Source organism: Geotrypetes seraphini, chromosome 3, assembly GCF_902459505.1.
Source record: "Geotrypetes seraphini chromosome 3, aGeoSer1.1, whole genome shotgun sequence".
Classification (NCBI taxonomy): domain Eukaryota; kingdom Metazoa; phylum Chordata; class Amphibia; order Gymnophiona; family Dermophiidae; genus Geotrypetes; species Geotrypetes seraphini.
This window is the reverse complement of record NC_047086.1, coordinates 7,597,607-7,621,307: the sequence shown is the minus strand read 5'-3', so window position 1 is coordinate 7,621,307 and position 23,701 is coordinate 7,597,607. Positions and strand designations below refer to the sequence as shown.

General features: G+C 44.8%; 1 protein-coding gene across 1 annotated transcript in view; it reads right to left on the bottom strand.

The window, feature by feature from the left end:
• Positions 1-23,701, bottom strand: part of AK9 (adenylate kinase 9) — a 1,007,389-nt gene that overhangs the window by 66,108 nt on the left and 917,580 nt on the right. Inside the window, exon 37 of the mRNA XM_033936269.1 lies at positions 17,885-18,081. Coding sequence (XP_033792160.1) covers positions 17,885-18,081 — 197 coding nt within the window. The remainder of the gene's footprint in view (positions 1-17,884; positions 18,082-23,701) is intronic.

Sequence of the window (23,701 nt, the reverse complement as noted above, 5' to 3'; positions counted from 1 at the left end):
CTCTCCTTTCCTCTAGGGTATACATATTCAGGGCTTCCAGTCTCTCCTCATACGTCTTCTGGCGCAAGCCTCCTATCATTTTCGTCGCCCTCCTCTGGACCGCCTCAAGTCTTCTTACGTCTTTCGCCAGATACGGTCTCCAAAACTGAACACAATACTCCAAGTGGGGCCTCACCAATGACCTGTACAGGGGCATCAACACCTTCTTCCTTCTACTGACTACGCCTCTCTTTATACAGCCCAGCATCCTTCTGGCAGCAGCCACTGCCTTGTCACAGTGTTTTTTCGCCTTTAGATCTTCGGACACTATCACCCCAAGGTCCCTCTCCCCGTCCGTGCATATCAGCTTCTCTCCTCCCAGCATATACGGTTCCTTCCTATTATTAATCCCCAAATGCATTACTCTGCATTTCTTTGCATTGAATTTTAGTTGCCAGGCATTAGACCATTCCTCTAACTTTTGCAGATCCTTTTTCATATTCTCCACTCCCTCTTCGGTGTCTACTCTGTTACAAATCTTGGTATCATCTGCAAAAAGGCACACTTTTCCTTCTAGCCCTTCAGCAATGTCACTTACATACATATTGAACAGGATTGGCCCCAGCACCGAACCCTGAGGGACTCCACTAGTCACCTTTCCTTCCTTCGAGCGACTTCCATTAACCACCACCCTCTGGCGTCTGTCCGACAGCCAGTTTCTGACCCAGTTCACCACTTTGGGTCCTAACTTCAGCCCTTCAAGTTTGTTCAACAGCCTCCTATGAGGAACTGTATCAAAGGCTTTGCTGAAATCCAAGTAAATTACATCTAGCATATGTCCTCGATCCAGCTCTCTGGTCACCCAATCAAAAAATTCAATCAGGTTCGTTTGGCATGATTTACCTTTTGTAAATAGATGAAGAAATGTTTTCAGAGATTAGGAAAGCTGGAGAAATGGACAATAGTGTAATAATTGGTGATTTCAATTACCAAATTAATAGAATCCCCTACAATTCTACTCAGTTCTGCCAAATAATCACTCACAGATAGAGGAAATACACCACCGCAATCATATACTACACACTAAATTCAAAGCAGAAACAGAGGGAAAAGGAGCACCAGAAAAGAAAAAGAAAGTAGAGAAAAAGCCTCAGTTCAGCTTCATGTGCTCAAAAAAACTCCACTTTCTCTCATATGGGCTCTGTTTTTCTGAATCAAAATGATCACTGAATCAAGAATCAGCGGTAACCACTCCCCAATTGGAGATTGAAACATCCCAAAGTCTTGGAAAATACAGATTCAACTCAGCGCATGAGATGGCAAGATACTTAGCTGCCGGTCATCTCATGCCTTTCGTGCCACGATCCCCCAAACGAACATGCACATGCAGGACAGCAGAACTTGAAACGGTGTCTTCACTACAGGACCCGACCGGGAACTTCCTTGTTTCGCCGAGGCTGCTTCAGGAATCTTGCAAAAGCCACATTCAAAGATATCACTGCTAGTGCAATCACTACACAATGGCCCCGACCAGATGTATTCCACATATCAGCAAAGGTGGAAAGAAGAGCAAACGAGAGCTGGCGTGGTTAAAAGATGAAGTGAAAGAGGCTATTAGAGCCGAGAAGACATCCTTTAAAGAATGGAGAAAGGATCCAAATGAAGAAACAAGCACTGGCAAGTTAGATACAAAGCATTGATAAAGACAGCTAAGAAAGAATATGAAGAGAAAAACTTGCAAAAGAGGCAAAAACTCATAGCATTTTTTTAAGCTACATCAGAAGCAGAAAACCTGTGAGGGAATCTGTGGGACTGCTGGATGATCAAGGAGTGAAAGGGGCGCTCAGGGAGGATACGGCCATAGCGGAAAGACTATGAATTCTTTGCTTCGGTCTTTACGGAAGAAGTCACTTCTTAACCCCAATTCAATCAACATTCTTATCTATTCATTAGTAATTTCAACTTTAGATTATTGAAATTCGCTTTACCAGGGCAACACTCAAAAAGAGATCAGGAGATTACAAGTAATTCAAAACACTGCTGTAAAAATCATTTTTAACACTAAAAAATTTGACCAGAAAAGCTCACTGGATACCTATTTCACATAGGGTTACTTTTAAAATACTACTTGCTTTCAAAGTCCAACCTAATCACATTCCATCATTTATAGATAGGTTGCTAATCCCTTATGATTCACATAGGACACTACGCTCTTCCCAACAATATCTTTTAGTGGTCCCTTCAGTTTGTCAATTATTTTATGACACAACATGTAAAACAATCTTTTCAGTAACCGCACCCACACTGTGGAATGCTTTACCTCTGCCCCTGAGACAAGAAAAGAATCTCATCAACTTTAAATTTAATCTCAAAACATTTCTTTTCAGAGATGCTTTTCAGATTTATACTTAGTCTTCCTTATTCAAAAACCTCACACATCAGTCCTTACATTAAAGATCCCTTTACTCCTTTATTTTTTTGCCTCCCCTTTCTTTTATTTTAAGCAATGTATCCTCCCCCATTTGCCCATGTGTATCATGTTATGTCCATATCGTAACTGTGAATTTGTTCCCTCTATTTTATATTTTTAAAATGTTTTAATACTTTGCATAAATTGGAAACCGCTTTGCTTATAAAAGCAGTATATCAAGACCCTAATAAACTTGAAACTTGAAGATGTAAGAGATCTACCTGAACTGGAAATGATTTTCAAAGGTGATGATGTGGAGGAACTGAAAGAAATCTCGGTGAATCTGGAAGATGTACTAAGCCAAATCGACAAGTTAAAAAGTGATAAATCGCCAGGACTGGATGGTATACATCCCAGGGTATTAAAAGAACTAAAAAATGAAATGCTGACCTGCTGTTAGTGATCTGTAATCTAAACTAAACTAAAGCTTAACTTTGTATACCGAGTCATCATTCTGAGAAGGCTCAACTCGGTTTACAGTAATTACATAAACAGGGTATGATTTACAAATGATAAATAGAAGACAATAGCAAAATTTCAAAAGAATTAATTTTCAAAATGTTTGGCAAATAGAGTAGTTTTTAAAAATTTACGGAAAAATTGAAACGAACTGGAACTCCTTAAAAAAAAGGGGAGATCATTCCAGATTTGAGAGAATTTAAAGACCAAAGATTGACTGAAGATCTTGACTTCTTTAATCCTTTTAGAAGAAAGGGAGAGTTTAAATTGTTGGATACCTCTCACAAAGGAGAATAGGTAAACGTTTCAAAATAAAGGAATAAGAGGATTAAAAGATACCATGTAGAATTTTAAAATAAATACAAGTGCATTTAAATTGAATCTTTCGTTAAAATCGTCTGTAGTACCTGAAGATTGGAGGGTGGCCAATGTTACGCCGATCTTTAAAAAGGGCTCCAGGGGAGATCTTGGAAATTACAGACCGGTAAACTTTTATTAGGATTTTATTTACCGCCTATAAAGGTTATCTAAGCGGTTTTACAATCAGGTACTCAAGCATTTTCCCTATCTGTCCCGGTGGGCTCACAATTTATCTAACGTACCTGGGGCTATGGAGTGCTGGGCAAAATGGTAGAAACGATTATAAAAAATAAAATTGTGGAACACATAGACAAACATGATTTAATGAGACAGAGTCAGCATAGGCACTAACCCCCAAGGTGGACCCTAGCATCCGGTAACTGATTCCTGTTATTCTTCCCAATGTGCATCACTTTGCATTTGTCCACATTAAATTTCATCTGCCATTTGGACGCCCAGTCTTCCAATTTCCTAATGTCCGCCTGCAATTTTTCACAATCCGCAGCATGCCAGATTTTAAGAAAAGATGGGATTGGTATGTGGGATCTCTTCATGGAGGAAGTTAGGGGGTGGGTCACTAGTGTGGGCAGACTAGATGGGCCGTGGCCCTTTTCTGCTGTCATTTTCTATGTTTCATCAACTTTGAACAGTTTATTAATAATAATAATAATAATAATAATAATTTTATTCTTATATACTGTCAAAGCCATGGTAGTTTGAGGCAGTTTATAACAAGAAGAGCTGGACAATCAGCGAAAATAATTACAATGACGTCATCGAGTACAATTGGAGAAGGGTGGATACAAGTTGAGTGGGAGTAAGTTTAGTGCCATCTGCAAATTTAATCACTTCACTCGTCGTTCCAATTTCCAGATCATTTATAAATAAGTTAAATAGCACCGGTCCCAGTACAGACCCCTGTGGCACACCACTGTTTACTCTTCTCCATTGAGAAAAATGACCATTTAACCCTACCCTCTATTTTCTATCCGATAACCAATTCCTTATCCACAACTGAACTTTGCCACCTATCCCATGACACTTTAATTTTCTCAGGAGCTTCTCATGAGGAACTTTATCAAAAATTTTCTGAAAATCTAGATACACTAAGAACATAAGAATTGCCACTGCTGGGTCAGACCAGTGGTCCATCATGCCCCGCAGTCCGCTAACCTTTATCCAAATGTTTATTCACACCTTCAAAGAAGTCAAGCAAATTTGTGAGGCAAGATCTCCCTCGGCTGAACCCATGCTGTCTCTGTCTCATTAAATCATGTTTGCCTACGTGTTCCACAATTTTATTTTTTATAATCATTTCTACCATTTTGCCTGGCACTGAAGTGAGGCTTACCGGTCTGTAATTTCCCGGATCTCCCCGGAACTCTTTTAAAAAATCGGCGTAACATTGGCCACCCTCCAATCTTCAGGTACTACAGACGATTTTAGGCTGCACAGCAGGTCAGCAATTTCATCTTTGAGTTCTTTTAGTACCCTGGGATGTATACCATCTGGTCCTGGTGCTTTATCACCTTTTAACGTGTCGATTTGGCTCAGTACATCTTCCAGATTCACCAAGATTTCTTTCAGTTCCTCCGCATCATCCCCCTGGAAAACCATTTCCGGTTCAGGTAGATCTCTTACATCTTCTTCCGTAAAGACCGAAGCAAAGAATTAATTCAGTCTTTCCGCTATGGCCTTATCCTCCCTGAGCACTAGTGCTGCCCGATTCATGATTCGAATCAATTCACCAATTCACTTCGGGTGAATCAATTCAAATTGATTTAAAATAAAACAAAACAAAATTGGCCTCACGATTCGGTGATTGACCCTCCCCCCTTGCCCCCTAAAGCAGGTGTGGCAGCGCTGCCTCTTGCTGGCTGGCCACTGGCATTCCTGCTTTAGAGGGTGAGGGGGGAGAGTCAGTCGGGAAGTGCTGGTGTCCAGCTTCCCCCCAACCTCCTGCGTCTATTTAGCTAATTTCAGCAGCCTGCAGAGAGTCTCGCCAGTACTAGCTATCTTTGCAAGCTGCCTTAGGTAGGCCTTTGGTAGTTGTTTCCTCTGCTGCGATCCTGCCTCTGACGTCAGAGGAGGGGCAGGACCGCAGTAGAGGGAAGACAGCTCTAAAGATCTATGGCAGCTTGCAAAGATTGCTAGCATCAGCGATCCTCTTTGCAGGCTGCTGAAATTAGCTAAATGGATGCATGGGAGGTCAGGGGGAACACGCAGGCCTTCCAGAGGGGGGGGGGGGGTTGCAGTCTTTCTGGGTGGGGTGGTACAGGCCTTTAGGGGGGACAGGCAGGCCTTCAGGGGGACAGGCCTTTGGGGGGGTGCAGCCCTTCAAGGGGGGACAGGCCTTCAGGGATGGTAGCACAGGCTTTCAGGGATGGTGGTACAGGGCTTCAGGGGGGATGTGCAAGTCTTCAAGGGGGGTGATGCAGGCCTTCAAGGGGGGTGGTACAGGCCTTCAGAGGAGACAGACCTTCAGGTGAGGGGGGCCCTGGTGTAGAAGTACATGGAGGGAGGGAGGGAAGGGGGGGTTCAAAGAGACATGCATATGTCCGACTTTGGGGGGGAAGAAATAATGGGTCTAAAAACAGAGGAGAGGGAGAGAGATGGTGGACAATGGGATTTAGGGAAGGAACAGAAAGGGAGAGAAGTTGGACACAAGGGATGGTGTGGAGGAGGGGATAGAGATACTGGATAGAAGGGTAGTTGGGAAAAGAAAGGGAGAGATGGTGGACCCAGGGGTGGTGGGGAAGGAGGGAGAGATGCTGGATGAAAGGGTAGTTGAGAAAAGGTGGATCTGTGGATGGAGATGAAAAAAAGGAAAGATGGCAGACCTCCGGGGAGATGGAAGGAAAAAGGAAGGGGAGGACAGAGATAGAAGATAGATGGTTAGCAAGGAGATAAAAGAAAGGATACTCTGGCAAGCAAGTTATTAAAAGACAAACAGAGCCTGGGACCAACAAGATTTTAATACTGACCAGACAACAAAAGGTAGAAAAAATAATTTTATTTTCTGTTTTGTGATAACAATATGTCAGATTTGAAATGTATATCCTGCCAGAGCTGGTGTTAGATCGCAAATGTGAGCTAGGATTCAACAGAGAGGAAAAGTCTTTTTTGTTTATACCACAGCGCCAGTGTGGTTAAGAGAAGGCAAAGGGGGGTGAAGAGGTTATAAAATAAACCCACCAGGATGTTTGAAAAAAACAAAACAAAACACCCAATTGGGCAGGAAAATCGAATTGAAAAATCGATTCAATAGGCTGAATCAAATCAAATTTTTTTTCCTGAATCAGGCAGCACTACTGAGCAACCCTTTCGCTCCTTGGTCATCCATCGGTCCCATAGATTCCCTCACAGGTTTTCTGCTTCTGATGTACTTTAAAAAATTGCTATGAATTTTTCCCTCTTGTGCAAGTTTCTCTTCATATTCTTTCTTAGCTGTCTTTATCAATACTTTGCATCTAACTTGCCATTGCTTGTGTTTCTTCTTATTTTCTTCATTCGGATCCTTTTTCCATTCTTTAAAGATGTTTTTTGGGCTCTAATAGCCTCTTTCACTTCACCTTTTAGCCACGCCAGCTCTCTTTTCCTCTTCTTTCCACCTTTGCTGGTATGTAGAATACATCTGGTCTGTGCTTCCACGACGCTATTTTTAAATAACATCTACGCCTGGTTTACAGTCCTAACCTTTACAACCAATCCTTTTAGTTTCTTTTTAACCATTTTCCTCGATTCAAATTGGTTTGTTTTTATTAAAAAACGGACTCACCGATTCAGCCGCAAGACGAGTTCAGGCTATTTCATGCCACTGGCTGCCAGACTCTTCCCATCTAATGTAACTTCCAGTTTTGTGAAACTGGAAGTTACATCGAAAGGAGTGGGAGAGTCAAGCGGCGAGCGAGTGGACCTCGTGCAGCAGACCTTGGCACTTGGCAGCAACAAATACTAGTTTTGGCTGGTTCTTTCCCCGCAATTTAATATCCAGTCCAGGCAGTAAGTAAATACATCACCAGGAGGGCTGGTGAGTCTTTGGGGCTGGGGATGGAAGCTGAAATCGGCAGGGGGGCTGGGGATGGAAGCTGAAATCGGCAGGGAAGCTGGGGATGGAAGCTGAAATTGGCAGGGGGGCTGGGGATGGAGGCTGAAATCGGCAGGGGGGCCGGGGATGGAAGCTGAAATTGGCAGGAGAGCAGGGGATGGAAGCTGAAATATGCAGGGGGGCTGGGGATGGAAGCTGAAATCAGCAGGGAGGCTGGTGAGTCTTGGGGGCTGGGGATGGAAGCTGAAATTGGCAGGGGGGCTGGGAATGGAAGCTGAAATCGGCAGGGGGGCTGGTGAGTCTTGGTGGCTGGGGATGGAAGCTGAAATCAGCAGGGGGGCTGGGGATGGAAGATGAAATCGGCAGGGGATCTGGGGATAGAAGCTGAAATTGGCAGGGGAGCTGGGGATGGAAGCTGAAATTGTCAGGGGGGCTGGTGAGTCTTGGCTGGGGATTGAAGCTGAAATCGGCAGGGGGCTGGGGATGGAAACTGAAATCGGCAGGGTGGCTAGTGAGTCTAGGGGGCTGGGGATAGAAGCTGAAATCGGCAGCGGGGCTGGGGATGAAAGCTGAAATCGGCAGGGGGACTGGGGATGGAAGCTGAAATTGTCAGGGGGCTGGTGAGTCTTGGGAGCTGGGGATGGAAGCTGAAATCGGCAGGGGAGTTGGTGAATCTTGGGGGCTGGAGATGGAAGCTGAGAATTGAAGGGGGGCTGGGGATGGAAGCTGAAATCGGCAGGGGGGCTGGTGAGTCTTGGGGGCTGGGGATGGAAGCTGAAATCGGCAGGGGGGCTGGTGAGTCTTGGAGGCTGGGGATGGAAGTTGAGAATTGGCATGGGGGCTGGGGGTGGAAGCTGAAATCGGCAGGGGAACTGGTGAGTCTTGGGGACTGAGGATGGAAGCTGAGAATTGGCAGGGGCCTGGAAAAACTGAGAATCAGGCAGGGGACTAGGGAAACTTTGGGGATGATTTGCTTTGGGGAAGCTGTGAATCTATGTTTCTAACTAATTTTACAGCTATGTTATAGTATGGATGTTTCTATTTTTGACATGATAGTGCCTTGGTTAAATAAAATGTTTAAACTTAAAAAGCTGTGTCATTAACAGTGAATCGAATCGAATCGATCGATTCAACAGGGCGAATCGAATCGAAATATTTTTCTCTGAATCGAGCAGCACTTGTAGTCAGCCATTTCAATATCCTTACTTTTAACCTGGTCAGCTCTCCTGACCAGGGACCGTGCTCTGCTTTTATCCAATACAGGGACAAAGCTGGCTACTGGTTTGTCACAAGCTGTTCCGCCCCTTCAATCACGTGAGCGCTGCGACTTAAAAAAACCAGCGGTTAACAGCGCACTGCTGTTCAGTGCACCATCTAAGGCGTGAGTCAAAAGCAAGCGCCTTAGCGCGCGCCTTTGCAAAGCGACTGAGGGAAGCGGTGTTTTGATATGGAGAGTGATAAGTACATTTTATGTTAGAAGTAGATAATATTTTATTGTCAATTTAGAAAGCTGGTTTTAGATTTAAGCACGATGGCACTTTCTAATAGTTTTATTATGATATTGGGGATGGTCTATTTAATTAGTTATAATAGTTGGGAGAATGCTGCGAGTTATCCTGAAGCTATACCAGTTCATTACTCTTGGAATAGACCGGTTAAGCAGAGTATTGTGTTACCAAATACTCCACGTTGTTTTTATAATTGCTCTATAGACGGACCTTTCCAGATTCTAGTGTTGACTTCCTCCCATAAACACTCTGACTAAAGGCAAGGAAACATCAGACCTTAAAACATCCTGAATTGTCAGCTTCGTTGTCAAATTTACAATATCTTAATTTAAAAGGTTCTTATTTAAACATTCGTTCTATTAGGAACAAAGATAATTTGGTATGAGATTGGCTGGAGGAATCAAGGCCGGATTTTGTTTTTCTGTCTGAAACTTGGTTGATTACAGATAATGATTTAGTTATAAATGACTTTTTGCCGCAGGATTATAAAATTATATCTCTGTCCAGGGGTTGGAGGAGAGGAGGAGGATTAGCAATTATTTTAATTTCATAAAGTTAGAATCAAGATCTACTCAGGATTGTGAAATTCTCACTTGTTGTTTATAACAGTTTGGAGGATGTATTAATTATAATGTTATTTTATATTCCTCCTAAAAAATGGCACATTGTGAAAGATGAGTTTTTTGAATTCCTTTTGTCTAACACAACAACTGGTCCATATAACCTTTTACTTGGCAATATTAATATCCATTTAGACCAAGAGGCTAGCCCAGAGGTTAAAAATTTATTTTTATTTTTAAATTCGCTGGGATTTTTTAAACCGGCATCGGTAAAAACTCATCAAAAAGGTCATCATCTTGACTTAGGGCTCCTTTTATCAAGACGCACTACGGGGGTTAGCGCATCGGACATTTCATCACGCGCTAACCCCTGCAGCAGCCTAAAATCCTAATGCCTCGTCAATGGAGGCGTTAGGTACTAGCGCGGCAGGCAGTTTAATGCGTGGTATTCCGCGCATTAAACCGCTACCGTGCCTTTGTAAAAGGACCCCCTTAGTTACTTTTCCATCTTAGGAAAAGATTAATTTTAAAATACAGTTCCAACAGGCATTATGGGTAGATTCAATTTGGTCCGATCATCGGCTCTGAAATTTTGAACTGAGCTGGCAGAAAAAAACAAGTATAACAGGGAATTTTAAAAACTGGAAACAGAAAACTAATATTGTTAGTAGAGGAATGGTAAATCATGTGGAATTTTGGGCACATTATGAATTAAATATTAGATCTGAATCTGAAGAAAACTTTTTAACTGATTGGAAAAATTTTAGTAACCAGATTTTAGATACAATTGCACCTTTAAAGACATATACAAAGAATTATAGAGTTTCAAATGTTTGGTGTGATGAGGAATTACTAGAGTTTAAGAGAGAACTAAGGAAAGTAGAAAAAAGTTGGTTAAAATCAGGCAAAATAGAAGACAATGTAAATTGGTGACAAAAGTTGAGTCTATAAGAACTTAATTAAGGAGAAACAAACTAAATTTTATGCTCATAAAATTGGGGCAACAAATATTAACTGCAAAAAACTATTTAAATTGGTTAATAATTTGTTTAATATCGAATCCAAAAAGTGTGCAAAGACTGAAAGTCCACCATCTTCTGAGGTTCTTGCTGAGTTTTTTAAGAATAAAATTATTAACTTGAGATCAAATTTTAGCCAAGTGATAGACAACAATCTTTGTATGAATATGTTACGATTTGATGATGGAGTTAGGGTTGACTGGCAACAATTTAATGTTCCTGATTGGACTCTTTTCTGTAAATTATTTAGTAGTTATAAAAATCCAACTGTCAATTGGATAACTGTCCATCTAATATCCTGAAGAATGCTTCTTTTACCTTTAAAGTAGATCTTTTTAAATGGATCACCTTTTCTGAGAGAGGGTTTGTTTCAAAAGAATTACTAGTGAGTCTAATTATAGACCTGTCGCCAGTATCCCGTTATTCACTAAGGGCTCCTTTTACAAAGCCGTGCTAGATTGCCGCACACGCTAGACGCTACCGCCTCCTTTTGAGCAGGTGGTAGATTTCCGGCTAGCACTCGCTAATCTGGCGCATGCAATAAAACCACTAGCACGGCTTTGTAAAAGGACCCCTAAGTTATTAGAAGGATTAGTTAACTTAGAATTAGTAAAATATTTGGAATAATTTGATATTCTTCAGATGTCTCAATCTGGATTCCGTTCGGGATTCAGTACTAAAACTGTAATTGCTTCACGGGTTGTTCAGTGTGGGATCCAGTGCATTAATACTCCAGCTGGATTTGAGTTCTGCATGATCTGGTGGATCATGAGATTTTGTTGGGCTGTTTAGACTTAATGGGCATTTCAGGAAATGTTTGTAAGTGGTTTTCTAAAAAATAGATCCTACCAAGTAGGAGTGTGGGTAAATACTCTTTCTCCTGGAGTAATCCTTGTGGGGTTCTCCACTATCACTAACCTTGTTTAACATTTACCTAGTTGCTTTGGGTAACCTATTACAAAATCTGAAAGTGAAATTTTACATCTATGCCAATGACATTACTATACTTATCCCAATGACGTCATTTATAGCAGATGTACCGTATTTTCACGCATATAACGCGCGCGTTATACACGATTTTACAAACCGTGCATAACCTTGCGCGTTATACGCGTGAGCGCGTTTTACAACTTTTTTTTTCCAATCCAATCGGCATCCCCCCTGCGAACCGGCATCCTCCCCCCCCCGCTCGCATCAACCCCCCTCCCCCGCGATCCTACATCCCCCCAGCACCAAACATCTCTTACCCGATTGGGCACCGGCACCAGCACCAATGCACAGGACGTGCCAGTGCCCGAAGATCCTCCCTCGTTGGTTTGGGCTGGGCTGGGCTGGGCGGTGCGATGCAGGAGAGATAATCCTTCTTCCTGCGCCGGGCTGGACTAGGCTTTGAGCATTTGCGCATGCTCAAAGCCTTCTGGTCTCGCTCTCTCCGAGAATCTGGAGAGAATCTCGGAGAGAGCGAGACCAGAAGGCTTTGAGCATGCGCAAATGCTCAAAGCCTAGTACAGCCCGGCGCAGGAAGAAGGATTATCTCTCCTGCATCGCACCGCCCAGCCCAGCCCAGCCCAGCCCAAACCAACGAGGGAGGATCTTCGGGCACTGGCACGTCCTGTGCATTGGTGCTGGTGCCGGTGCCCAATCGGGTAAGAGATGTTTGGTGCTGGGGGGATGTAGGATCGCGGGGGAGGGGGGTGTGTCACGAGCGAGGGGGGAGGATGCCGGTTCGCAGGGGGGATGCCGGATCGGATTGAAAAAAAAAGTTGTAAAACGCGGGTAAGCGAGCGGGGGGGGGGGAGGATGCCGGTTCGGAGTAAGCGGGAGGAGGTTTTAGCATGCGCAGTATACGCGTGTGCGCGCTATATTAAATTTTTTTAAACATAAATTCGTGTTCCCCGCGCACTATACCCGTGTGCGCGTTTTACACGGGTGCGCGTTATATGCGTGAAAATACGGTAAAACATCAGATTTCAGTAATTCTGGCACAAATAGAGAAAGGAGAAATTAGGCTCTTACCTTCTAATATACTTTTTTTTTTTTTTAGCTTCTCTAGACCAGTAGAGGTTAATCTTTACGAGTGGGTATATATCCAATCATGACCAGCAGGTGGAGACTGAAAACAAAACTGTGGAATAGTACATAAGAGATACCTTTCCCTATTCCTATCAGTCTGCCTAATAGCCAAGCAGAACTAAGAACTGGAAACAGAAATAAACAATACTCCAAACAGGAATAATAACTAACATACCCAAATGCTGTTGGAAAATGCAGAGGAGAGGTACCAGAAAGAAAATGTCCCCACAGCTTGCCAGCTAAGCCACAGCCACTGTTCTTTAATACTCCCTGGCCCTAGAAAAATACTAGAACCCGCAGCAAAAAACAAAATTGCCCGCGCAACAGCCACAACAACACAACTACAGACAGGGTGGGGACCTCTCCTGGTCTGGAGAAGCTAAAAGAAAGTAAATTAGAGATAAGAACCTAATTTATCCTTCTTTAGCACTCTCCAGACCAGTAGAGGTTAATCTTTATAAGCAGGATGTACCAAAGCAGTCCCCATCACGGGCGGGACCCCCCAAAGGGCCGACACCAGAACACGCTCACCGAACACTGCGTCCCGACGCGCCTGAATGTCTACCCGGTAGTGTCTGACAAAAGAATGCAAGGAAAACCAAACCACAGCCTTACAAATGTCCACTGGAGGCACGAGCGAAGACTCAGCCCAAGAAGCTGCCGGACCCCTAGTGGAATGAACCTTAAGAAATTCTGGAACAGACTTCTGCTTCAGAAGATAAGTGGAAGTAATATTCTCCCTGATCCAGCACACAATAGTAGCCTTAGAAGCACCAACCCCCCTACAAGGACCTGCCAGAAGGACAAAGAGATGATCTGATGTCCTGATCTCCTGGTCTGCTGCACATACAAGCGAAGGACCCGACCGACATCCAACTTGCGCAGCTGTCTCTGCTTGGAAGATCCCTCCCGACTACCCAACACCAGGAGGACTACCGATTGATTGACATGAAAAGGAGAAACTTCTTTTGGCAGAAGGGGAGGAACAAGCCTCAAGACAACCCACTACCTAGAAAACTCCATCAAGGGAGACCTACAAAAGAAAGCCTGCAACTCAGAAACACGTCTAGCTGAAATAATGGCTACCAAAAAGACTACCTTCATTCAGAGTAAGATCCTTCAACGAGCAGCCGCCCAACGGTTCAAAAGACGGGCACACCAGAACAGACAGAACCAGATTGAGATCCCAAGATGGAACAGAAGGCCGCATGGGAGGCCTGATCAACTTGGCCACCCGCAAAAAGCGAATCAGATCAGGAATGGCTGTCAAACGCTGACTTTTCACTAACCCACGAAAGGCTGACAAGGCCGCAAGCTGAACCCGGAAAGAAGACCAAGCCAGTCCTCTATCCAGGCCATTCTGCAAGAACTCTAGGATGGTAGGCAGGGAAGTGCGAAAAGAGATCACTCCCTGCACCTGGCACCACCCCTCAAAGAGACGCCAAACCCATACATAAACCCGAGAGGTAGAAAGCCTCCGGGACCCCAAAAAAGTGGCGATCGCCTTATTTGAATACCCCTTCTTATCTAGGTGGCCAAGTTCAAGAGCCAAGCTGTAAGACAGAAGGGAGTCGGATCGAAAATGGGAATGGGATCATGTGTCAGAAATTCATCCAAGAGAGGCAGAGGAAGAGGATCCGCCACCAGATGCCTCACCAGATCCGAGTACCATAGTCATCGAGGCCAATCTGAAGCCACCAGAAACAAGAGGCCTGGATGGCAAATTATGCGGAGAAGAACTCTGCCCACTAATGGCCACGGAGGGAACACATACAACAGCCCCTCCGTTGGTCATGATTGAACCAGAGCATCCAGATCCTCGGCCTGAATGTCCCTGCGACAACTGAAGAAGCGAGGCACTTTGGTGTTGCCACTCTTGGGTCCATCAGGTCCATCAGATGACCCCCAGGCCTGCACTATCAACTGAAAGGCCACGGTGCTGAGACACCACTCTCTGGGATCTATGGTGTGATGACTGAGGAAGTCCGTCTGAACATTTTACACCCCGGCTAGGTGAGAGGCCGAGAGGTCCTGAAGATGCGACTCTGCCCAAAGCATGAGCCGAGCCGCCTCCTGCACCACCTGAGCACTCTTGGTGCCTCCTTGATGATTGATGTAAGCCACCACCATGGCATTGTCCGACAGAACTCTGACCGACTTGCCCATCAAAAGGGAACAGTAGGCTAACAATGCCAGACAGATGGCTCTGGTCTCCAACACAGTGATTGACCAGGACGCCTCCTCCGTGGACCAGGTGCCCTGAGCTGAGTGACCTAGACACTGAGCCCCCCCAACTGAGGAGACTGGCATCCGTGAGAAGCACCGTCTACTGTGGCAGATCCAGACTCACCCCCTGAACCAGATGAGAGGTCTGGAGCCACCAACGAAGACTGCAGCGCACCAAGCCTCACAGAGGGACAGGGACACCCAAACTGTGCCTCTGGGGCGACCACCTCCGGAGCAGAGCATACTGAAGAGGACGCATGTGGGCCCGCACCTACCTCACTACATCCAGGGATGCCGCCATCGACCCCAAGACTTGGAGGAAATCCTGTGCCCAAGGATACCGGGATGCCATAAGGAGGTGAATCTGAGATTGCAATTTGCTTACCCGGGCCTCTGGAAGGAAGACCTTCCCCAAGGAGGTGTCCAACAGAACCCCAAGGTACTCCAGATGCTGAGCCGGGACCAACCGACTCTTGGAAAGGTTGATCACCCAGCTAAGCAACTGGAGAAACTCCACCACCTGAGCCATAACCCAGGTGCTCTCCTGCAACGACTTCGCCCGAATCAACCAGTTGTCCAGGTAGGGGTGCACCAGAATGCCCTCCGACCGCAAGGCTGCCATAATGACCACCATCATCTTGGTGAACGTCCGGGGAGTCGTGGCCAGGCCAAAGGGAAGCGCACAGAACTGATAGTGCTGACCCAAGATCGCAAAGTGAAGGAAGCGCTGATGAGAGGCCCGAAGGGGAACATGCAAGTAGGCATACGTCAGATCAAGAGAAGTCAGAACTCCCCCGGCTGAACTGCAAGAATGACAGACCGCAATGTATCAATGCAAAAAGAGGGAATTCTGAGAGCCCTGTTGACTCCTGTTTAAATCGAGGATGGGCCGGAAGGTCCCCTCCTTCTTGGGCACCACAAAGGAAATTGCGTACCTGCCGGTGCCGCATTCCTGAGGGGACACTGGAACAACTGCTTTGAGATCTAGCAAGCGCTGAAGGGTCTGGCGAAAGGCTAACGTCTTTCATGCCGCCTGATACTGAGATATGATCTGGCAGAGAGTGGGCAGACTTCAGAGCATAATCGTTCCGAACCACCTCCAGGACCCACTGATCATACGTGATCTCAAGCCCACTTGGGAAACAAGTCGCGCAGCAGGGCACCCACCGGAACCAAAGGGGCATCAGCAAAGAGCCATTGTGCAGGACGGGCAGCAGGGCAACCGATGGGAGGATTCCCAGCCCCCCAACGGGCCCCCTGGAAGGACTGCATGTGCTGAGCAAACCGACCCCGGGGAAAACCGGAAGCCTGGAAAGAAGCAGCCCTATGCCCATGGCAAAACTTACGAAATACCGCAGATGCCCCCGGGCAGTACCACTCCGAGACGCTGGGCAGGCACGGTCTTCAGGCAGACGGGGCACCTTAGAGTCCGTCAGAGTCTGAACCAACTTATCTAAGTCCTCTCCAAGTAAAAAAGGACCCTAGAGAGGGAAATTTGGAAGTTTAGTTTTGGATGCTGCAACTGCCGACCAAGCGCGAAGCCACAAGGTACGGTGCGCGGCCACACTAAAAGCCCCAGACTTAGCCGAAGTCCGCACCAAGTCACAAAGAGCATCCGAGAGGAACGAGGCAGCCATCTCAATCTTCGCCACCTCCTGATCCACTAAGGACCAGTCATCACACTCACAATCCAGGACATGCTCAGCACACTGAAACATGGCGCGAGCCACCAGCCCCCCACAAATAGCCGCCTGGCCCCCCAAGACAGAGACATCAAAATTCTGCTTAAGAAGTGTCTCTAACGTACGCTCCTCAGAGACCCTAAGGGCAGAACCGCCTTCAACAGGCACAGTATGCTGCTTAGCAATTGCTGAGAACACCGCATCCACAACTGGCAAAATTAAGGTAGCCCTATCCCCCTCCGGGATAGGATACCTACGAGCCATGGCGCGTGCCAACCAAAACGGTGCCCCTGGCATATTCCACTGTGCCAGCATGAAATCCCGAAAATCCTGAAGCACAGGAAAAGAGTGGGAGACAGGACTGACCACCTGAAGCAGAGGGTCCCCCATATGCGGGGTCTCCGATGGCGCATCTTCAAAAACGCAGCACCGAGGAGACCTGCTAAATCAGGTCTAAAAGCGCATCCCTCCGAAAAAAAGGCGCACTACGGATATCTCAATGCCGGAAGGCGGGAAACCCGATGCCCTGCTGCCAGCGTCTGTCCCCTCTAGACGATCAGACGGATTTAATGATAAAGAAATGTTTTTCTGTCCTTTGGAAATTGCGCACGATCAAGAAATATTTCAATCCAATGTCGTTTAGGCTATTGGTTCAATCTACAGTCCTGTCTGTCCTGGATTATTGTAATATAATTAAGTTTCAAGTTTATTAGGATTTTTATATACCGCCTATCAAGGTTATCTAAGCGGTTTTACAATCAGGTACTCAAGCATTTTCCCTCTCTGTTCCGGTGGGCTCACAATCTAGCTAACGTACCTGGGGCTATGGAGGACTGAGTGACTTGCCCAGGGTCACAAGGAGCAGCACGGGGTTTGAACCCACAACCCCAGGGTGCTGAGGCTGTAGAATCAACCACTGCGCCACACACTCCTCCTTGGGATCCCACAAGAAAGTTCTTAACAGATTAAGAATAATACAAAACTCAGCAGTTTGTTTGATCTTGGGTCTGAAAAAATATGACCATGTTAGTTCTTACTATAGACAGCTTCACTGGTTGTCGTTTGATGCAAGAGTTTTATTTAAATTTGGCAGCTGATCTGGTTTCTCATTTTGAATTTCATAGAACAAACGTGAATACACACAAATCTTACTGGTTTGCATTTCCATCACCTAAAACTTGTCGTTACACGAGATTTTTTGATTGAACTTTAGCATTCCAGGCAAGTAAAATGAATACCTGGTGGAGTACCCTTATTCCTCAAGATCAATATTATCTTGCTTTTAGAAAAGCATTAAAAACCTACTTGTTTGATAAATTTATATCTTAACTGTTTTAATATTGTATTTATGATATGTCTATGTGATGTACTTATATAATTTGCTGATTGGCCAGCTTTTCTTGAGGTAAACCGCTTAGAACTCATGGCATTGCGGTATACAAAAATAAAGTTTATTATTATAACAGTGAGTGCTAGCACTTTTATGGCTGCTATACTTACATCCAGATCTTCCTGAGAGGCCATTGTGTAGTAGTGTCCTCTGAACTCAGCAGCAAACTTGAGGGATTTATCTGCAGAGCAGTCCACCAGCTCCCCCTTCAGGACCCAGTTGACAGGGCAGTAATGTCCAAATTCTCCCAACCGTGACTGAAGCTCTTGAGGGGTGATGCAGAAGTTCTTGATGCTGGCTGCCTGCCCTGAAAAGGATGAGGGAATAGAGAGTAGGAGATTAGCATTCTCTACAACCATGAATAAATTATCATATTTACTGTTGTCATCAAGCTGAGCACCAGGAACATAGAAAATAGGAAGAGAGAAAGCAGTTCTAGCTTATCAAAAATAAATAACTACAAACAGCAACTCAGGGAAGCTGCACAGAACTGTTACAGCAGTTGGTAATGGAACCTATGCGAGATGGGGCTTACTGGCTTAGTGCTTACAAAAGGAGAAGTGTTTTTGATGTTACAGTGGATTATCATATGGCATCCAGCGATCACTGCATGGTACGGTTTAATATTAAGATGGGTACAGAGAGGGCTTATTCAAAAGCAAAGGTTCTAGACTTTATGTTTAAATATATTTATTGAACATCAAAATGCAAATAAACAAAGCACACAGGGTATAACAATTTTCTGTGGTATACGCACATTAGAAACCCCGCCCCCTCATCCCTCACTCCCCCTTTATCTCTAAGCATCGTACCTGTATATGAGCGGAAAAACACAAACTATTTAGATCACAAATTCAAGAATCTACTCCGAGCTTGTGGAGTAAGATCCATCCAGAAATGTTCCCAAATCAGATTAAAGCGGTGACCCCGACCCTTGGTTAGATCCGCAAATTGTCTACGTTCCAAAGAGGCATAGGTAATCATCAGAGATCTCCAATGTGTGTAAGTCGATGGGTCGTTAGACAATCAATGGAACAGGATAGCCTTTTTGCCCAAAAGCATCACACGTGCCACAAAAGCAGACATTCCTTTGGGTTTAGGCGCAGCTATTTGGTAAAATCCAAAAAGAGCTCTGGGAGTAGGCGTCCATCGCCTCCCCAAACTGATGTAGTATGCTGGCCCAGACACTGCCAAAACCAGATGATGTGCGGGCAAGACCAGAACATGTGACCCAGTGTAGCATGTCCTTGAGCACACTTAGGACAATTATGAGATTGCGTAATGCCAATCCAGAATGCTCGCAAAGGGCAGAATATAGAGACGAAGAATTAACTTAAGTTGAATTTCCCAGTGCAGTATGTTAGTAGACAATTTCCTCAAATTTTTCAGTACCTGCCGGACTTGCGAAGCGGTGAGAGTACACTGGAGATCCTCCATCCAAGGTATAGCATAAGGAGTCTCCAGATTTCGTTTGAGACAGAAGCCTGTTAAGAGGAAGCTTGAGTGACTCTGCAGGAGGTTGAGGCAGATGCATTTCTTCTAAATACTCCTTAGAGTATTTCGAACCAGCGTCCAATTTAAGATCCAGGTCATCAGCCATTTGGCGAAGGAAGGAGGAAAAGGACAATTTATCTGCCAAGCATGGCCTCGAGAAGGACTCGATGACCTCGAGGCACCTCAAGTGGAGAATGAAGGTGAAGCCTCTCTGGAGCATTAGTAACCTAAGGAATAGACAGACTTGGAGGATGCATTGGAAGCAGTTGAATCCTCAGGGTCTGCAATTGACCTCGATTGAAGAGTTAGAGGCCTCGGAAAGCTGGAAGGTCTGGAATGAGGCCTGGACGAAGAAGGCTGTTATCTGGAAGAAGACCTGAGCCTCAATGAGGGCCTCGATCGACGACGAGAGTGCCTGGAAGGAGGTCTCGGGTAAGATCGACGAGACTTCACCTTGTGCCTGGAAGCGGGCACTGCCACTGATGAATGCATAGGGCTAGAAGCTGTAGATCGAAACCACATAGACTCAGTGGTTTGGATCAAGGAATCTCAAAGCACTCCCAAAGACTTGGCTCCTTGCATAGAGTGTGAAGATTCCAATCGAGACGCTCGCATAGACTCGACTCCTTGCATAGAGTGTGTAGACTTAGCTCGAGGCACAGGCAAGGACTCGACCTCGCGGGAGACTGCTGATTACCCAGGTGGACTGCAGGAGGCAGAGTCGAGACAGGACCATATTTGCTCAGTAACTGAACAAATTTCTGCTCTAACATGGTCTGGAGAGAAGCCTGCAATTCTGGATCCGAGTCTGAAACTGGACCATTTGCTGAGGCTAGAGGTTCCAAGGTGGCGATACACATATGCTTCGACTTGGATAGCTTGAGGACCACCTCAGGAACCTTCTGCTTAGGTATCTAACCTGAGGGAAGCTCAGTGGAAGATAAAGCAGGTGTACTCGAGGCCAAAGACAATCCGAACGAGGAAGGTTTGATGAAACTCGAGGTCAGAGTAGTGGAAACAAGGATCCCCCGTTGACTTCTTGACAGAGTCAGAAGTCGAGGTCAAGGGTGTTGCTGAAGAGTCCATCTTGAACAGCTTTTCCACTTGAACCCGACGACATTTCAGGCTTCGAGGTTGAAGAGTAGCACAGAGCACACAACTTCAGACTATGGTTAGGCCCAAGATAACGAAGACACCAGCAGTGTGGGTCCATGAGGGATATCGCACACTGGCATTGGCTACACTTCTTGAAGCCTTTGACTGGCCGGGACATAGGAGGGAAGATAGCCGCTGTGAAGTCAAAGCCCACAGGCTGCAGGCACGCGACCCATCCTGCCAGTCAGCTGACGAAAAAATAAATGTTGGTAACTAAAATGTCTGTGGACTGTTCGATCAAGTTTGGGGACGAGTTCCTTGATTGTATTGAGTTCTGCCTCGTCCCCTCCTTCGTTTGTTCCACTGTCCTTGTCGATTTTGTTGACCTAAAAAATTTTTATTTCCAGGTCGAGGTCTAGAATCTTCCCCACTAGTTGAACTATTGCTATCATCAGAGAATCCTTGATAACCTACATGTTTACTGGAATCAGTGGAAGACGCCCCTTGTAAATCCTGCGGTTTACATAACCAAGGGTATATTGATCCCTGAGTGTAATCCTGGGTATCTCTTTGTAATTTTTTGAGTTTGTCCTGTTTATGTTTTTTGTAAGATTTTCTAAGTTGCTTTGTAACTCCACTATTTGACCCTGAAATTGTTTAGAATCAGGGCCTGTGGATAACTGTTGAAACTTTTCATCTGATTCTCTAGTTACCTCTACGGTGGATTCATTTATAGTGTCAACCATAAGGACCATTAAGTCAAGAGAGCATTTATTTAATATTGCTGCCCATTTCTCTACAAAAGTAATATTGTCCCGAAAAATCCCTGGTTGTTTCTGAATACATAATCCCCTGGGGATCATTAGTTTTTTTATGTATTCAATCAATGACATACTGTGTAGTTCCATGCATATTAAAGTCCTCTGTAGGTTCATCCACTGTTCCTTTAAAGTGGAAAAAGAAGAAAGCGAATCCTGGTGATTGTCTTCTAATAAAAATGATTTAGAAGATAGTTGCAATACATAATCATTTGAAAAACATAAAGTGTGTTGCCATGCCGGGGTCTCCATGGAGGTAACTGGATAGAGGATGTGTGCTGGATGTGGTGTATTTAGATTTGAGCAAAGCCTTTGACAGTGTTCCACACAAACATCTAATATATAAACTGAGTGCCCTTGGGATGGGTCCCAAAGTGACGGACTGGGTCAAGAACTGATTGAGTGGAAGGTGACAACGGGTAGTGATCAATGGAGATCACTCTGAAGAAAGGGATGATACCAGTTGTGTGCCTCAAGGGTCTGTTCTTGGGCCTGTTCTTTTTAACATTTTTATAAACAATATTGCTGAAGGGCTGTCAGGTAAGATGTGCCTCCTTGTGGATGATACCAAAATCTGCAATAGAGTATACACACTGGATGGTGTGAATCACATGAAGAAAGACCTGGTGAAGCTTAAAGAATGGTCTGAAATTTGGCAGCTAAAATTTAATGCCAAGAAATGCAAGGTCATGCATTTGGGCTGCATAAACCTGAGGGAACGGTACAATTTAGAGGGTGAAGGACTTATGTGCATGACAAAAGAGTGGGACTTGGGTGTGATTGTATATGATGATCTTAAGGTAGCCAAACAGGTTGAAAAGGTGATGGCGAAAGCTAGAAGGATGCTAGGTTGTATAGGAAGAGGTATGACCAGTAGGAAAAAGGAGGTATTGATGCCCCAGTATGAGACTTTGGTGAGACCTCATTTAGAATATTGTGTACAATTCTAGAGACCGCACTTTCAAAAAAGATATAAAAAGGATGGAGTTGGTCCAGAGGAAGGCTACTAAAATGGTTTGTGGTCTTTGTCATAAGGTGTCATAGTTGTGTATGGGGACAGACTTAAAGATTTCATAAGAACATAAGAAACGCCTCCACCGGATCAGACCGAGGTCCATCCAGTCCGGTGCGTATGCGGCTCATTTAGGTACTCTTTTTTGGAGACCCGACTTTACCGTATCCCTCAATATGATATGCAAGAAGGTGTGCATCCAACTTGCGCTTGAATCCCAGTACAGTAGTTTCTGCCACAACCTCCTCCGGGAGTGCATTCCAAGCACTGTGTGAAGCAGAACTTCCTGACATTTGTCCTGAACCTGTTGCCACACAGTTTCAGGCTATGACCTCTTGTCCATGTCACCTCTGAATATGTTAGCAATGCTGCTTCCTGGTCTATTTTATCAAATCCTTTTAATATTTTAAAAGTCTCTATCAAATCCCCTCTCATTCTTCTCTTCTCAAGGGTAAACAGTCCCAGTTTCCTGAGTCATTCTTTGTAGCTCAAATGCTCCATCCCTTTAACAAGTTTCGTGGCTCGCCTCTGCACTTTCTCCAACAGAGTTATATCCTTCTTGAGGTATGGAGACCAGTGTTGGACACTGTATACTTTGGAGGAAAGGCGGGAGAGGGGAGATATGATAGAGATGTTTAACTACCTATTTAATGTAAATGTGCATGAGTCAAATCTCTTTCATTTGAAAGGAAACTCTGCAATGAGAGGGCATAGGATGAAGTTAAGAGGTGATAGGCTCCGGAGTAATCTAAGGAAATACTGTTTTACAGAAAGGGTGGTAGATTATATTACATTACATTAGTGATTTCTATTCCGCCATTATCTTGCAGTTCAAGGCGGATTACATAAGAATTACCATGATATTAAGAAATACATAAGGATTAGTTTGAACATTTTCTAATTTGCTAAGAAATAGATAGTATTGCAGGTGAAGCTTGGGACAGATCTGGTTATGTTATATAGGTTTTATGTATTTTTTGAAGAGTAAGGTTTTTGTTTCTTTTTTGAAGGTTTTGTAGTCTGTGGTCGAAATCAGCAGATTGGTGAGTTGTCTGTCCAGTTTCGCTGCTCTGGTGGCCAGTAGGTTGTCATACAGTTTTCTTTGTTTGACATATTTGATTGGCGGGTATGTAAATAGTGTGTGGGTTCTCCTGTGTCTGGTTGAGGTGGATTAAGCTAGTCGGTTGTTCCAGTAGGTTGGGCTGTCTCCGTTTATAGCTTTAAATAGTAGGCACTGGAATTTGAAGTGTACTCTGGCTTGTATTGGGAGCCAGTGTGAGTCGTGGTATGCCTCTGTGATGTGGTCGTATTTTTTCAGCGAATAGATGAGTCTTAGGGCTGTGTTTTGTATTGTTTGTAGGGTTTTTTTTCGTGGTTGCTGTGCAGGGGAGATACAGTATATTGCAGTAGTCTATTAGGCCTAGGATTAGAGATTTACCAAGAGTTGGAATTGTTTTCTGTCGAAGAATTTTTGAACTTGTCTTAGGTTTCTCATAGTTGCGAATTAT